The sequence below is a fragment of the Podospora pseudopauciseta genome, chromosome 4 (assembly GCF_035222475.1).
Source record: "Podospora pseudopauciseta strain CBS 411.78 chromosome 4, whole genome shotgun sequence".
Classification (NCBI taxonomy): domain Eukaryota; kingdom Fungi; phylum Ascomycota; class Sordariomycetes; order Sordariales; family Podosporaceae; genus Podospora; species Podospora pseudopauciseta.
In genome coordinates, this window is record NC_085894.1 from 3,543,357 (window position 1) to 3,558,853 (window position 15,497).

At 52.0% G+C, this 15,497-nt stretch overlaps 5 protein-coding genes across 5 annotated transcripts; 3 read left to right on the forward strand and 2 right to left on the reverse strand.

The window, feature by feature from the left end:
• Positions 1 to 317: 317 nt before the first annotated feature.
• Positions 318 to 851, reverse strand: QC763_405765 (uncharacterized protein; the record flags this gene model as incomplete). Its single annotated transcript, XM_062912219.1, has 1 exon — positions 318 to 851. One exon carries the CDS (start codon positions 849 to 851, stop codon positions 318 to 320), a length of 534 nt encoding a protein of 177 aa, XP_062766190.1.
• Positions 852 to 1,059: 208 nt separating this feature from the next.
• On the reverse strand, positions 1,060 to 2,198 carry QC763_405770 (uncharacterized protein; the record flags this gene model as incomplete). The annotated part of the gene is made up of 2 exons (XM_062912220.1): positions 1,060 to 1,335; positions 1,504 to 2,198. 2 exons carry the CDS (start codon positions 2,196 to 2,198, stop codon positions 1,098 to 1,100), a joined length of 933 nt encoding a protein of 310 aa, XP_062766191.1. The 3' UTR covers positions 1,060 to 1,097.
• A 1,340-nt stretch (positions 2,199 to 3,538) lies between these two features.
• QC763_405780 (uncharacterized protein) lies at positions 3,539 to 4,526 on the forward strand (the record flags this gene model as incomplete). Its single annotated transcript, XM_062912221.1, has 2 exons — positions 3,539 to 4,210; positions 4,263 to 4,526. 2 exons carry the CDS (start codon positions 3,539 to 3,541, stop codon positions 4,524 to 4,526), a joined length of 936 nt encoding a protein of 311 aa, XP_062766192.1.
• A 2,553-nt stretch (positions 4,527 to 7,079) lies between these two features.
• QC763_405785 (uncharacterized protein) lies at positions 7,080 to 7,727 on the forward strand (the record flags this gene model as incomplete). Its single annotated transcript, XM_062912222.1, has 1 exon — positions 7,080 to 7,727. One exon carries the CDS (start codon positions 7,080 to 7,082, stop codon positions 7,725 to 7,727), a length of 648 nt encoding a protein of 215 aa, XP_062766193.1.
• Positions 7,728 to 12,080: 4,353 nt separating this feature from the next.
• QC763_405790 (uncharacterized protein) lies at positions 12,081 to 15,363 on the forward strand. Its single transcript, XM_062912223.1, has 2 exons — positions 12,081 to 13,349; positions 13,401 to 15,363. Exons 1-2 carry the CDS (start codon positions 12,657 to 12,659, stop codon positions 15,234 to 15,236), a joined length of 2,529 nt encoding a protein of 842 aa, XP_062766194.1. The 5' UTR covers positions 12,081 to 12,656; the 3' UTR covers positions 15,237 to 15,363.
• The last annotated feature ends 134 nt before the right edge of the window (positions 15,364 to 15,497 follow it).

The window sequence follows — 15,497 nt, forward strand, 5'->3', positions numbered from 1 at the left end:
AAGCCCACCTTTTCAACAACAGCCACAGTGGTCAGCCCAATGCATGTGGTATTCTACAGAGCAACCCGCTGTTTGACATGACCGGTAACTGTGATGGATGCCATGGCCCATAGCATGCCGGAAGACCTCCACAAAATCGAAAAGTCAATCGATGGGTTGAGAATACGTGAGCACATGCATTCACGGGAGAACACTGGCAACCATTGCTGCTGGAGAAACGGTAGAATGAGGAAGTGACAACATAATCAATTACACACGAGCACAGGGGGAAAGCACCTGGCTGTGACCGCTGTTAATCCCACACTACCTAGACTTCGCTAAACTGATGACAGACCCCTGAATACATATCTACGAGCGCTAAAACCACGCAAGAGACCTTTAGGAACATGAAGGGCTCTCAGGGCTATCTTTTGGCACAATGTTGATTTCTGAGCGCCTACCGAAATGTTGAGAAGGCGCTGTGACAGATGGGCCATCGATAGACCATGAAGCTGAGGTCGTTTTGAGGACAATAACTCAGGATAATCCCCTTCGACAAGATCCCAGCCGACCCCGTTGAGGGTTGTCTTCTTGTTGTAAGCCGCTTCATTGACAGGATCAGTAATTTGACGATTCAAGGCCTTGACCTCCCCCTCCAAAGATTCCACCTCTTGGGCCCTCTCGTTGTAAGACTCCTCCATCTTCTTCATCTCACGATCGGACTTGGCCATTGCGGTTTCGAGGGCCTGTTTGCCATTATCAATACCTAGCTTCACCTCGTCGAGCTGCTTGATGAAACTGGGATTGTCGTTATCCAGGATATGCTTGGCCTTGCCGTTGGGGAGAGAATGTGTTAGAGGCGGTACATACATCTGGACGGTAAATACACTTTCCCCGCGGGCATTGGACAACTCCATAAGCAGCCAGGCCATTTTCCTAAACCGCTAGAACTAAGAGGAAAAGAACACCCAGGGTAGCGCAAAATCTCTGGGAAATAGAAGTCAAGTTAAAGGGCATGAAATATCATGAAATATCGAAGGTAGGTAGTCAAACACCGTCTCACATTATTTTACGCAGGTATAAAGTTTAAATACGGATGATACTTTTCGAGAGTACAATTAGTAATACCCAGATCTCCCTCCATCACCGCCATTACTCCCTGCCCTCCAAGACATAACCTTCCCGTACTTCCTATCTCTGGTCACCTTACCGCCAACAACGACCTGCTGCAAGTCCGGGTTGAAGCAATTATCCGTAATATGAACGCCATCACAGAAAACCCACAAGGTCTTGTCTGACATCCGGCAAAAGAGTCCCTCCGCATCATTGGCGAAGTCGGGTCCCATAGAAGTAGGGCTCGAGCAGAGCTTCGCAGCCGAGTGTTTTCCGTTGTTCCCGTGATCCAACACCAACATCTCACCCAGCTTCTGCGCCAAAGCGTGGGTTGTTCCGTGACCAGCCGCGTCAGTCCCGTTCCCTTTCCTCTCCCTCACCATCTGCTGTCTCCGTTGATGAATACTTGACCGTCCTGTAGCCCCCCTCTTCACCCTTTTCCCATTACTCAAAACCCAGTATGTGACCGCTCTCGGCTCATGTGAAGTGTACAACGTGAACGGAGGTCCAGCCTCACAGAAGTATCCCACATCCAATCCATCCTTCTCACCAGGCCTGCCGTCATCTCTCTGGACAAACTCGGGCCAGTGAACCTGGAAGCCTGTCTGGGGCTGGTCGCCATTGGCATCAATCCAGAGACAATCCGGCTTGTAATCGCTGCCCTGGATGAAGACATTGCTGTAGTACCAACTGCCACCACACTCACGACCCCAGTCGCCCACCCAACCGTACTGATCCCCGTTGGGCCAGGTGATACTCGCGCTGGCGACGCAGATAGCGTTGTCGTTGGCGGTAAACAGGGCGTAGGTAGCCTGCTGGCCGTTGTCGTCTTTGTGGTCGACCTTGATCTCGCCGGTGGAGCCATCGCCGATGGAGCCTGGATCGGCAGCAATGCCGAGGAACTTGCCGGCTTCGTTGAACAGACGGACATCGGGAAGGTCGCCGCCGGCGTTGTTGAGGCCACCGGGGACGTCGAGGCCGACGGTGATCTTAACCTTTGAGCCGACGGGATCGGGCTGGGAGAACATGTCTTGACCGAAGGTGATGACATTGAGGAGGCCGGAGATGGCTGAGATGACCCGAAGAGCTCCTGCTGCGCCGGCCATGATGTTGCTTGTAGAACTGTTTGCAAAAGAAAGCAAAAAAAAAAAAAGAATGTAGATGAACTTAATGAGTGAAGAGAGAAGAATATGTGCGCGGCACACCTTTGAAAATAGAAAAAGAAAATGTGAAATATGGTAAAGGTTGATAGGAGAGATGTGCAACTTGATGATGTGATGATGTGATAATTGCCACAAGGACAAGAGCCTCACCCTTCTTCTTATACATCTCGGGCCCTGGCGGCGAGAGATAACGCTTGCTGCCAACGCCTTCCTTTCCGCATGGCGGTAGGCAGTCTCCCAGACAACACAACACCACCGAAGCGAGCAAAACCCATGGCTCGACAATCCTCCCTTCATCGGCCTTCATGATGTTGGCCTGGATCATAGAATCCCCACACGATGAAAATAACCCTCGTCGGCTACCGACGCGTCTCTACTGGATCCAACACCGCACAACGTCCTGGACTATTGCATTTGAAACCCCAGCATTACTCCAGCCGAGATATCCGCAATCCTTCCATTGTTTCGGCATATAATTCTTGTCGTTTGACGGCGTCGAGCACAGTGCCATTGGCATCGGCCACGGTGCTGATTGTCATTATTAGAACGGCCTGCCCTGTCTTCATCATTGAAAACTTTCTGAGATATGATATATTTTGAGGCTCGGAACCCAAAATATGGGGAAAACCGTGGTGGTTGCTTACATGTTAGCATTGTGTTGTTCCACCACCGCGCTTAGATGCATGACGTCGTGCTAGTTGGGTGGCGCTCGCTGTCGTTGTCGTAGTGCAGGATTACCGGTGGAGTGGTTCGTGGGCTCCAGGGTCCGAGATAATGCTCGATCTGGTACTGGAGGGAATTCCAGAAAACCATGGAGGAGGCTGTGCTACTGATGTAGGTTAGCAACCACAACAGCGGTCAACAAGACCAGGGTGAGATGTCTCCGCGATTGCGGGCGGCAAAGGAGTGGTGCTTCAGGGGTTACCAAGCTGTTGGTAATGCATGTGATTGGTGGACTCGGGGCTGGCGGCAGCGATAGCGCCCCTCCTTGCGCAACCATGGCGGTTAATCAATCCGACGTCAATCTGTCTTGCGGGTTTCCGGGACAGTTAGGTGATGTTCAATGCCATCTCAACAAATGATGGGGCTGGGTTACGGCCGTCGTCTTCGCTTGGTCATGGCTCCCTCCCTCTCTTGTGACGCGATTGACGTGTTGCACTGCCGCAGTGCTCATGTTATAATGGAGCAGCCCCTCCTGCTCCCAACAGCATCCTGTATCTTATCATCAATTTCCTTATCTTGGATTCTTTTTACTTCACGGTTTAACTCAGCAGTTCGTAATCATGTCGCGCCAATATCTCCTCACCGTTCTCGCCGTGCTGGCCACGGCCTCTTCCATTAATGCTCAGATCCTGAGCTGTGCTGATGTCGAATGCCCCATCACGAAGGGGATAACCTCCGCTACTTGCACCGTGGTGGACAAGATCTTCAACGCCGTTGGTGTCGTCCCGTTGGAGTACATTGGCGACGACCTGAAAGGCCTCTCCTGGACCAAAGCTGTAGGTGCCGTCGATGCCAGCTCCGACCGAGAATACGACCAGTCATTCTACCTCGGTACTCCTCTTGGCATCAGACTTCCTGCCTCGTGTGCTGTTTTCTTCAACAAAGTGAGCGACCGCGTCAGATTCGGCGATGACGACTCCAAGCGATCGAAAGGCACTTGCAATCAAGCCATGACAGATGGTTGCATTAACGCCTTGATAAAGCGTGCCTTGGAAGTTGACCTGTCAGGCAACGACACATGCGAGAAGCTGCAGACCGAGTTCCTGGCAAACCTGGACTCTGAGTGTGCTTCGTTCGCCACAGGCAATAATTGGGTCGATGTCACCGCGGTGGACCTGGTGGGTGATGGTTCCCCCCAGCCTATTGACAGCCACAAGAACGCCACTTCCGATTGCTGGCCTACATCCCCAAAGAACAACGATCTCCGGCTCGTTCACTCTATCAATTCAACGGTTAGTCATGGTTTCATGTCGGCGTCACGGTGAGCTAACATCGATTAAATAGGGTGATTTCGGCGCGGAGACCATGGCCAAACACTTCTTCGGAGTTACACCCATTCTTACCGTGTTCTTCCCGGCCGGCGACAACGAGGCTTCCGTCTCCCAAGCAGAGGCACAGTTGACGTGTATTAAGGCGATCGATTTGACCACGACGTCCAATGCCACACAGACCCAGGCAGAGGGAACGAGTGACGCGATTCGGGGAAGTGGCGTATCGATGGTTTTGGTGGGGATTATGACGGTTGTGTTTGCCGCTATGCTTGCGTAGGCCGGGCTGGTGTAGTCAGAGTCTTGGCATCAACCGTTGCTATAGAATAGAGGCTTGACCAAGACATGTGTCAGTACCAAATAGAAACAAAGATTTTGGCACTCGGAGTGATGGCAGAAACTTATCTGGTCAAACTGGGACCTGCATCAAAGCAAGAGACTAATGGGAAGCGCGTTGAGAAGTCAGGCGGCGAGGGAGTTGTTTAACAAGGCTTCCGGAACATCAGCCGCGGAGTCCAGGATGTGTATTTTTGTCGCGTCATATCTCCTCGAGGTCGGCATCCCGCGGGCGGCTGCGGAAACATTGTCTTGGATCCTGCGCATCAGCGACTGCGGTTAGTGATACCCATCTTCGACCTTGGGAGCGGTTGCTTACCATCCATTGGGCATACTTTGATGCCGAGTAGCTTTCTGCCGTGAGAACCCGGACTAGATGTGTTGAAGGCGCTGCCAAAAAAGGATAAGGTATGAAGTTGTGCCGGAGGCTGACAGTATTGGCCAATGAAGTGCTGCGTGTTATATGTTTTTTCGTTGTGACGTCTGCCTGAGTGAGAAACCCGATTTCAACACGCGACTTCAAACCACAGAACACCAAATCGGGAATCACACTGCCGTTACCACAGATCTTAGAAACAAAACTGAATTTTTCCTAGCTACCTTATGTTCCCTGAGCCTTTCCCGAATATTGCATAGCTGCCTCAAGGTGAGACGCTCGTTGGCCCCTCCTAAACTGGCCGCTAACACATCGATGCCATAGTCTTGTAGCCACACGCCACCGTCCGCTTAGGCGAAATTATATAGCCATATTGGAGAGGTTGTAAGAAATCGAGCTACTCCGACTGCAAGTCCTGGTTCTAGAAAGGGTCAGGGGTGTGGGCGGCCTTTCGACACCCAAATCGGCCACCTGAACGTGAGTAGAAAAGCCGACCCTCTTCTCGGCAACACCGTGAGTCAGACCCGACAATCTGTCGCGCAAGTCCGCATCGACTCTGGCCAGATCGCGCTCTTTGCGGATCTCACAGAGCCTTTCCTCAGCAGTGGCCAGTTGGCTCTTGAAGAATTCGACATCCTTCTTGGCCACCCCGTAAGCCTCCTTGTACTTGGCCGCCTCGTACATTTAGGCCGTTTTGTCAGCAAGGGACTTGGCCGCCTCGTCATTGAGCCTCAGCGCCTGCCTGAGTCTGCCCTCCGTGGTATCAAGACGACCCTGGACAGAGTGTAGCTGAGTCTGTGAGGCGTTGTATTTTGACTGGAGCTTGATTCTCTCATGGTTCCAGGCTTCCTGAGACATCCTGAGTGAACCGCGGGCCTCGTTGCGCTCGATCAAGGTATTCTTCAACTCTCTCTCCGTGGACGAGAGGACTTGGCGTGTTTCTTTCAAGTCCTCCTCCAAGCGATTGTATCCGGAGGACAGATTGCGATAGTTGGCTGACATCTCATCGCGGGCCCTCTCAGCCTCGTGGAGCCTGGCCTCGGCAATTGAATAGGCACGGCGGGTGTTCTCCAGCTCGTCCAGCGCCGCCATATGATGAGCGGTGACCTCACGAAGACCGGCCTCGGCTGTTTCAGCTCGATGGGTGACAAGGTTGAGTTTGTAGTTGAGGTCGTCGATCTGTCCGCCCTGCTTCCTGATCATCTCCATGGCACTGGCGAACTCGGCCTTCTTCTGACCTAGATCTTGCCTGGCGTCAATCAAAGCCCTCACGAGTCTGGCATACTCGTTGTCACCACCCAGTTAGGCACCTGGCATAGAGGAACGGTTGTAAGCCATCGTAGGTTGTTCCTATGTACAAAACAGGTGAGCTCAAGCGTCTCAGACCGCTTACAGGATAGCGGGGTGACCTAAAAGACTCCAATGTCATTAGGCGTATGCACCCGACTGGATTGGCGCGCTGTTTAAGCCTGTGGATGTTCTTTCCTCCGAGGTACGTGATGCAAGAGATGGGCTGGACGGTGTGTAGAAGTGGATTGAGAAAGGTGGTAAATATGGTGAAGTGAAAAATAGAGAAGGACAAGGCAGTGAGGAGGATGGTAAAAAAGGATTGGGAGAGTGAATTTCTGCGCAGGAAGACAATATATAGTTTTACTCGGACGCACAGGCCAGCCTTCAGAGCCCCACACAAACCGGGACCATCCGATATCAGGAGCAGATTGATATCTACAGAAAGTTTTATATCTTTGATTGGGCCCTGGAAGGTTCTACAGGTCCTATTCACTCAAGACTCTTGATATCGTGCCTATTTCCCGTGCCCGTGACTTGAGGTAAGGATCCCGCCCAGCCTTTTCTTTGTCTATTACCCACTTCCTGAGGTGAATGTATATCAGATTGACCTATTGCTCCCGGGTCACTCCTGCAAGGAGTCAACGCTTACGGAGTGAAGAGAGGTCTCAGGATTAGTGGATAAGTCCCCGCCAGACTCCAATTTCCTGAGTGACAACAAAGCCCCAATCGCCCAACACCTCTCCCATCAATCACATCACATCACAGCACTGTCAAAGTTTTCGCCAGGTTGACCGTCTCACCATCATCATTCCAACTATTACCACCGCTACGATGTCACGCACGACCAAACCATCCTACAGCGAGCTCGAGGGTGCTCTGATTCAAGAGCGCCAGGCCAGGACTCGGGCCGAGCAGAGGCTCCACGACCTTACCCGAGATCACCGGTTCAACAATCGGGTATACTCGGCAAACCGCCTGGTTCTTGAACTGCAAGACGCTCAGCGTGACAGGGAGCTCTATAAGGAGAAACTTCAGACGGCGGAGAACGCGGCTCGGGAGTGGCAGAGCAGAGCCACTGAGCTCGAAAAGCTCGACGCAGAGGTTTCGCACAGATGCAGGATGGAGAAGGCTTTGTTCCAGTCCTCGCTCAATTCTGCCAGGAAAATCATTGACGATCTGCAACTCTCACTTGCTGCCGCAGAAGGCCGCTACAAGATTACACAGGAAGGGCTGAGGGAGGAGCGAGATGCTACCCGGCGTCGACTTCTACAGGTTGCCGCTGACCATGATGATCATGCTGCCAAGCTCAAGGAGATTGAGTACCACCCGTCAGCGAGCAGCGCCATGATGCTTGAGGGGTCCAGAGGGACGCTCTCTTTATCGAGCACTGGGGGAGGGGAGGAAAGGGATGCGACCAAGCCAACACTCAGGCACAAGAAGAAGTTTACACATGGGGTTCAATATGGTGGCTCACAGTGAAAGAGGTCGACAAGAACAAGAACCAACTGCGGTGCGACCTACTGTCAACCGTCAACATCACCAATATCCGAATTCATGCTCAGCACCAGGTTGGCCTGGATACTTATATTGGGTAGACGTCAGAATATGATACCATTCAGCCCCTGGCCTGCTCTTTTGCTTTGTGTCGCGATCTTCTGCTATGAAAGTTCTGCCCAATCACCATCAGTCATATGACCAGACTTGAGATTTCCATCATGTTTGTCTGCTGTAGAACTTGGCGAGAATAACATCAGTCAAAGATGGCGAGCTGTACTGACTCACAGTTCATACTGTTTGACCCAAGCTACTACCATGTGTTTCATGACTACCTATATGCAACAGCCAAGGAACCTGGAAGGGAACTGTTCCACCTTGCCGTACGGCAACAAAATATACTAACAGCTTCAAGTTTTCGTCTGCTGGTGTATTAACTACGTCAATTCCAGGTTGGCAACATGGCATGTCCCGGGCATGATATTGTGAACTGCAAATAGGGGCGAGATAAAGCAATGACCAGCCACCATGGTGCGAAACACGAAGGCTCAGTATTCACGGCGGTTGAACCTTTCGGAGTTGTCCACAGTGGCGCGGTTTTGGCCTTCGATCAATAGAGAACCCCCCGTGGTATCTGCAGTACCATATCACGATATCAGTAACTTGAAGGCACCAGGGCTTCCTTATCTGGACCCCCTCCTTCGCGGCCTTATCTGGGAGTGGAAGTGAATTGTTGCTCCCGATAAGGGGATCCGGATCCCACTGTCCTGCCCTGCCAGCAAGTATCTCTTGCAGCGTGGTCTGCAGCCCGCTGATCCCTCAGTCTTGACACGAACACGAACAACTGGCCAATCTTCTTACCTTCTTCCCCATCGGCCGGTTGACCACCCGCCTCATATTTTCCCTCCCATACCTCTCTTGACACCAGTCACCGCGAACAAGATACTTCAGAACGGCACGACCAAGATGTCCGGTCACGACGTTTCGCTCCACAACAGCGCGCTCTCACCCACGGACAAGGCTCACTACCAACAACTAGTGAACAAATCTCGAGGACAAGCTGAAGGCCAGCACGGCTGAGTGGGACAGGGTGAGGGCTCGAAAGAGAAGTCTCACAGCTGAAACAGGAGCTCGGGGCGCTCAGATATGATCTCATGGAAAAAGATGAGCCCACTCGAGAGGTGCTCTTCACCGGACAACGCGATCGCTTCAGCATTCCCAGCACTCAGTGCCAAGTGCAGGCTAGCTCTGCTGGGTCGATCTGGGAACTCATTCTCGAGGATGGCAAAGAGTTCATCGCTGATACTTGGGTCTATTTCTTCAACAGCCCTTTCAAGCTGGCTTGGGTCATGATTATCTGTGGGGCACCAGACAAAGGGCCCAGGCTTTCACCAGACCCACACCGGTTTGCTTTTAAGGCTAGATTTCCTTACTGTTTACTTTTAAACCAACAAGCAATTACTGTATCACCAATTTGTTTACCATTTCTGGCCATCTTGGCCTCACTTTCGCAGCCAGTCACTTGCCTAGGTCACCAGCCCAACATTATCTGGTGGGTCGTCATGTTGATTGGTTACTGTAGCTGGCTCTGTGCTGGCTGTTTATGGGATTTGGTGTATGCCAGGATCAACAAGCTCGGCCATGAGAAGTGAGCGAGGTTTCTACAGCAAAGACTAATACGTTAGGGAGGTGAAAGGAGAGTGCTTTGGGTAGTTATGGTAGTTACTGGTAAGGGTTCTCACGTCACCCCTCGTACCAACTATATCAGTCTAGTGTGGAAAGGTCCTCCTCAGTTGTCCAATACCTAGCAATTGAAGTTATGACTGTGCCAAAAAAAAATCGTTAAAGCTATGCTTATCAATCGCTCCATTCATGTGCTTTTGCTACTATTAATCTATTCTTCTGTGGTCATCTGTTCTCAACGTCGGTTTGAGAGCTCTGGAGGTCGCTGACATGTCAGTGTTGGTATATAGGTACGAAGCTGCACCAGATGCACATAACAGCAGACCGCATGGCGATGGTCGAGTTGAGGGGCTTTTTACTTGAAATCATTACAAATCAATCTACTGGCTATCTTGGAGAGGGATACCAGTGGCATTGGGAGGAGATATTTCCTGTACTGCCAGTCTTGAAAATCTTATCTGCCTTCGCCCTCTTCATCCTACCTGCACCTACAGCTTGCAATCGGACCTCATATTTTCCACTGCAACTTTCACTTTCACACATCATATCTGCAACCCTCATGCAGCTCGCGGTCGAGGCTTCTCTCTGCTCGATAGACGCGAGTGACACTGTGAGTTCCCACCTGGGCGCCTCCCAGTCATCACTAAGCGCTACAAGGGCCACAACTCTCGGGGGCATCCTTATTTTGCTCCCGATCCCTCTCCCGGGCCCAGCACAGCTCTTGTCGACCTCCGTCCCCAGACACACAACATACCAGTCTTCGGCACAAACAACGCGAGCTAAACCTTCTCGATTCAATCTTCTTAGTAGAGCAAGATGTCCCAAACTCGCGTCCCCGGAGCTCTGGCTGGCTCAATGAGCAATCACGCTGAGGTCGATCTACTCAAGCACCGCATTCGGGAGTGGGAGGAAAAGAAGGACCAGCACAAGGAGAAGCTTCATCGCATAAAGAGGAATGCCGAAGAGTGGGAGAATCGAGCCAAGGCCTGTCTCACGCATGATGGGTGACCGCCTCACCCAGGTCTTCGCCAACAAGATCTCCTGGACGCCTTCGACGTCGCTGCGAAGAAACACGCTGCTTAGCACAAGGAGAAGCACCATGAGCTTCAACACCTTCGTCAGCAGCTTGCCAGTTCAGATCATGATCGTGCCAACGCCAACAAGACGACGGATTGCCAGATCCAGGCCCTGAAAACACAGTTAGCCAATGAGCAACAAGCCCGCGCCAAGACTGAAGCCTCGATGCAGGCCCAGTTGAAGAGTTTGCGCGACGAACTCAACAAGGAGAAGCAGGCCCACGAGGTGACCCAGAAGGCTGTCAAGTACTGGGAGTCTCCGAGCCAAGGAACTTGAGACCTTGAAGGCCAAGCTGGCGGAGGCCAAGAAAGACTACGACAGCAAGCTTGCAGAGGCGAAGAATAGGCTCGACAAGAAGCTTGTGGAGATCAACAAGGAATCCGATACCAAGCTCAAGACCGCCCAAGCCAATTGGAACTCAGAGAGAACTGCCTTGAAGGCCAATGTCGTGGAAGCTGAACACAAGGCGCTCGAGGCCAAGATCTCACTGGATACCCTCGCTTCCAACAACCACAATCTCGAATTCAGCCTCAATGTCTTGGGAGAATTGGAATCTGAGAGTCAGTAACACGTGGTTGAGCTTCACAGGCGATACCAGGAGGCCCATGAAGCTCATCAAGAAGCCCAAGCCGAGATTCGAAACTACCAGAAGCTACTTGAAGAAGCCCTAGCTGTCCGCAACGAGGCGCTTGAGCAGTTGGAAGCCTCGAACGCTGGGTCCGACGCCAACCACGACGTTTAGTCCCCTCATTTCGAGGAGGTTTTGACGGACCCGGTTTGGGAGCGCATTGCTAAAGATGGCATTCGGCTTATCAGCCGATGCCTGGGCCTATTTCTGTGAACAGCCCTTCAGAGCTATCTGGGTGCTCATGATTTGGTGGGCTGTCATGCTGCTGGATTAATCCATCGTTCCCCAATGTGATCCAAGAATTGGACTTGAGGTTCTCAACATGAAGACATTCTCATCATCCGGAGGAGTTACCAGTTTGCTTACAATGCGCAGCCCTCGTCTTTAAGGCGGTGGACAAGCTGGTGGCAACTGGGTCGGTGGTGGGTTTGTGAACGCCGCTGATGAAGCTGGAGATGTTGTTGCTAGCAATTTAGTCTCAGCATATATCATCACACCAAAGGGGCAGTGATGCGACAATGCGAAGATTTTTTTGGACTTTTTTTTTTTTACATGTATCGTGATATGGTTATACACGACTTGGAGTTTGTGCGGTTTGGTCGATGGTTTGGTAGATGACTCGGTCTTCTTTTATACACCCTAGGCATCGACCCCAATTGATTTTGTTGGAGTTTCAAGCACGTGTCGCCTGTTGTCCCGAAAGTTGTATAATCAGCATCAGTGATACATGAACAGTGATCGAGCTCGACAACAGTGATGTGATGTCTGGATAAAATTTGGGGGCCTTGTGGCGGCATGCGTTTTGATAGGCGGGTTTTTCTGCACCCAAAATAGCTCAGGGATGCCGTCAGCGCCTTGGCATCTTATCAAGCATTCTTGGCATGCGAGCTTATTTGTGAAAGTGGGCAGGATGAACTGAACCGGCCATCAGTCGAGCAGCAAGAGTCGGAGCTTCGGTGAGGCAGATGATACTGGTCGTCAGATAAGAATGAGTCCTGTGCCGCAGCTGGGAAAGCTGGCGTGCGGCCAATTCCCAGTGTCTTCTGATTGGGTGCTAAGTTACGGGCCTGTTAGGCATTCTAGCCCAGTGTCCACCAGTCGTCTGCTCTTGTCGCCAATAGTAGTAGGCACCCATCATCATCAGCACAGCCCTCCATGCCGAACTACACAATGTAGGTAATAGCTGTCTACCAACCTCTCTCAGAGTTGCTATTCTCGCTTTCCGAGACCATCCTTACATCGATTCAGAAGAACACTTATCAGCCTTATCAGCACGATGGGCGCAAATTACCGAACCCTGCGACTGCTGACATCGCCAAACGTTTGCTAACAAAAGAGAGAGTCCCAGTTTGCTGACGACCCGCTCCGGCGAGGTGACGCTCCAGCCAAAATGTTCCCTGCCAAACGCCAAGCTTCTGCGCCATCGCCAGAGCCAGCCTTCCCTTGTATCGCCATGGTCTCGCCTGTCATGTCAGCAACATGATACGAAGGCAGCAACCCCAGGGAGATCAAACCGTGCCCCTTTGATGCTCTCTTGCCAGAGGGTTGATAGCCATAGCTATCCCTCTTCTTTGGCACTTATGACTGTCTTACTTCTTCGCTTCCAGGAACCTCGATATCATCCATTCGTGTACGCCAAACAGACCCGGAGAGGCGATTCATACTGCCTGTCGGGCACATTACTCGGCATCCAAGACCTTTTGGCACCACCAATGACAATGGAACCAACGGGAAAAACTGCCGAGGTCTTTGGGTCCGCCCCATTGCTGGACGAAGGGAAGGGTAGCATGTCCCAGCCAGGAGACACCAAACCGGACTACACCACAGCCACGACCACATATCGAAAATACATTTGGAAGAATGCCTACAAGTTCATCCGCTTCCTCATCATCTTCGGCTTTGTCGGTATCATACTCGCCATCCCGGTGATTGTAATTGGCAACAAAGACATCATCAAGAAGGAAGATGCCCTCGACGACGAACAGTTCTTCGCGCAGAGGTCTGAAAAGACAGTCTACTACATCTTCGTGTGGCTTCTGGTCACTTGGGTCTGCTTCGCCATTACGTATATCTTTGCGAGTGCCTTGCCGTACATCTTCAGGCTGGTGGCACGTTATGTGAACCCGGCACATATGCGCTATTGGCGCATCATCAAGACATTGCGACGCCCTATCTGCATCTTTGTCACCATCTGCTGCTCTTATATTGCGTACATTATTGTAGGCCAAATCCCAGTCATACCAAAGTTTGATCTCACTGACACATGACAGACTGTTTGGGTAGATCGTCTTGAGCTTGCCATGATCTACGATCTTCCCGAAGGCGATGTCGGCTGGGTTGACCTAATCGACGACTTCCTGGAGCAGGGCACCCTCTGGGCTGGCTTTTACTTTGTCTGGAAGATCGTCATGCTCTACATCACCATCCACTTCCACAGCCGCTCGGACCACACCAAGATCGCCCACTCCAAGGATATGCACAATGCTCTCATGGCGCTCTACGAAGCCTCGATATACCTCTACCCCGTTGGCACCCCCGAGTTCACTGAGGAGGACATGATGATCAGCAACGCTACCATGGCTGGACACGGCGAGCACCGCATTCGTGCCACTCGTTATCTTGCCCGACTCGGGGTGGACTCGTATGGCATCACCTCCTTCTTCGGCAACTTCCTCTCGAGCGATCCAAAGTCCCACTGGCTCCGTCCTTCCTCGAGCTACGCCACTGTCGAGCGCGCTATTGCGAACCCAAAGTCTGCTGCCGCCTTGGCACGTCGCATCTGGATGTCCATGGTTTCTGTGGGCAAGACGACCCTCACCGCCGAGGACATCGCCGAGGTTCTCGGCCCCTTCCGCAAGGAAGAAGCCGAAAGATACTTCAAGGTCCTCGACGAAGCCGAAATTGGCGACCTCAAACTGGAAGAAATGGAGTGGACCGTCGCCGAAGCCGGCCGCATCCGCCAAAACATCTACAAGAGCATGCACAACGCAGACCACTGCATCAACACCTTCGACTGGGTCATGCTCGCCGCCCTCGCCGCCATAATGGTCTACTTCATCCTCATCTTCTGGGTCCCCTCCCTGAAATCAATCCAAGAAACCGTCAAATTCCTCGGCTTCGGCCTCACCTTCGCCGTCGGCCGAACCATCCACCATTTCCTCGCGGGCTGCATCTTCATCCTCTTCGACCACCCCTACGACATAGGCGACAGAGTCGAGCTCTGGTCCGGCCAGCAAAAACAATCTGTCTCCTTGATCGTCGTTAGAACCTCACTCCTCTACACAGTCTTCAAACGCGTCGACAACTGGATGGAACTCCAAGCAGGCAACGAATGGCTCCAGCAGTGCCGCATCGAGAACGTCACCCGCTCCGGGTCGAACCGTCAAGCGGTGAGTTTCAATATTGACGTCAAGACCTCGTTCAAAGACCTCCAGTATCTCAAGTCGGAGCTTGAAGCTTTCCTCAAGCATCCAGACAATAAGAGGGACTACCTCCCCAACATCGCCCTCGCGATTGTTGGGCTGGGGGAGATGAACATGCTTGAGATGCGCTGCATCGTTACGCACAGGTCGAACTGGTCTAATGAACCGTTGCGCGCGGCGAGGAGTATGAAGTTCATGTGTGCTTTGGTCGCTATCACGAGGCAGATCCCGCTTGGTAGACCTGATCAGGGCACGATAGGAAGGGACTTTAACCCTGCTCACTATGTCATGATGACGCCTGAGGAGGCTAAGATGAATGTTGAGAGTGTGAAGCAACAGGCGGCGGCTGACCGGTGGGATTTCAAGATTGGCGGTAGCAGTGGTGATGAGCCTGTTATTGATTTGAGAGGTGTGTCGAGAGATGGGGATCTGAGCGATGACGAGATAATCAGGAGGGCAATGGAGGAAGCAGAGAAGAAGAGGGTTGAGACGGCGAGGAAGGAAGCTGAAGAGTTGGCTGCGAGGCAGGCGCTTGGGAAGCTGCCGCCTTTGCCGAGGGTAGGTCCTCCCCCGAGAGTGACGGGTGGAAGCCCGCCACCGAAAACTGGGATGACCTCTGGGTTCGATCCAGCAGGTGCTCAGGGTAGTGGGGGGTTGAGAAGTGTGCCACATTATAGGGTCTAATATCGGACATGGCCTCGTGGAGAGATAATAATGTTCACATAATACTTTGCTCACCCATCTCGAAACCTAATTCATGTGGATTGTAGCGAGTAATCACATATATGTGGGAAGTGAAAGAGAGAAGGTCACCACAAATGAGAATTGGTGTGAAGAGATAACCCTAAATTTCTGATAGGCCAATTCAGATTCATTCAAGGAATTAAGGTACGTGGTGGTCCTGGAGGAGGTGGTAGTTATGCCAATCGGTGGGTACCTCGCATA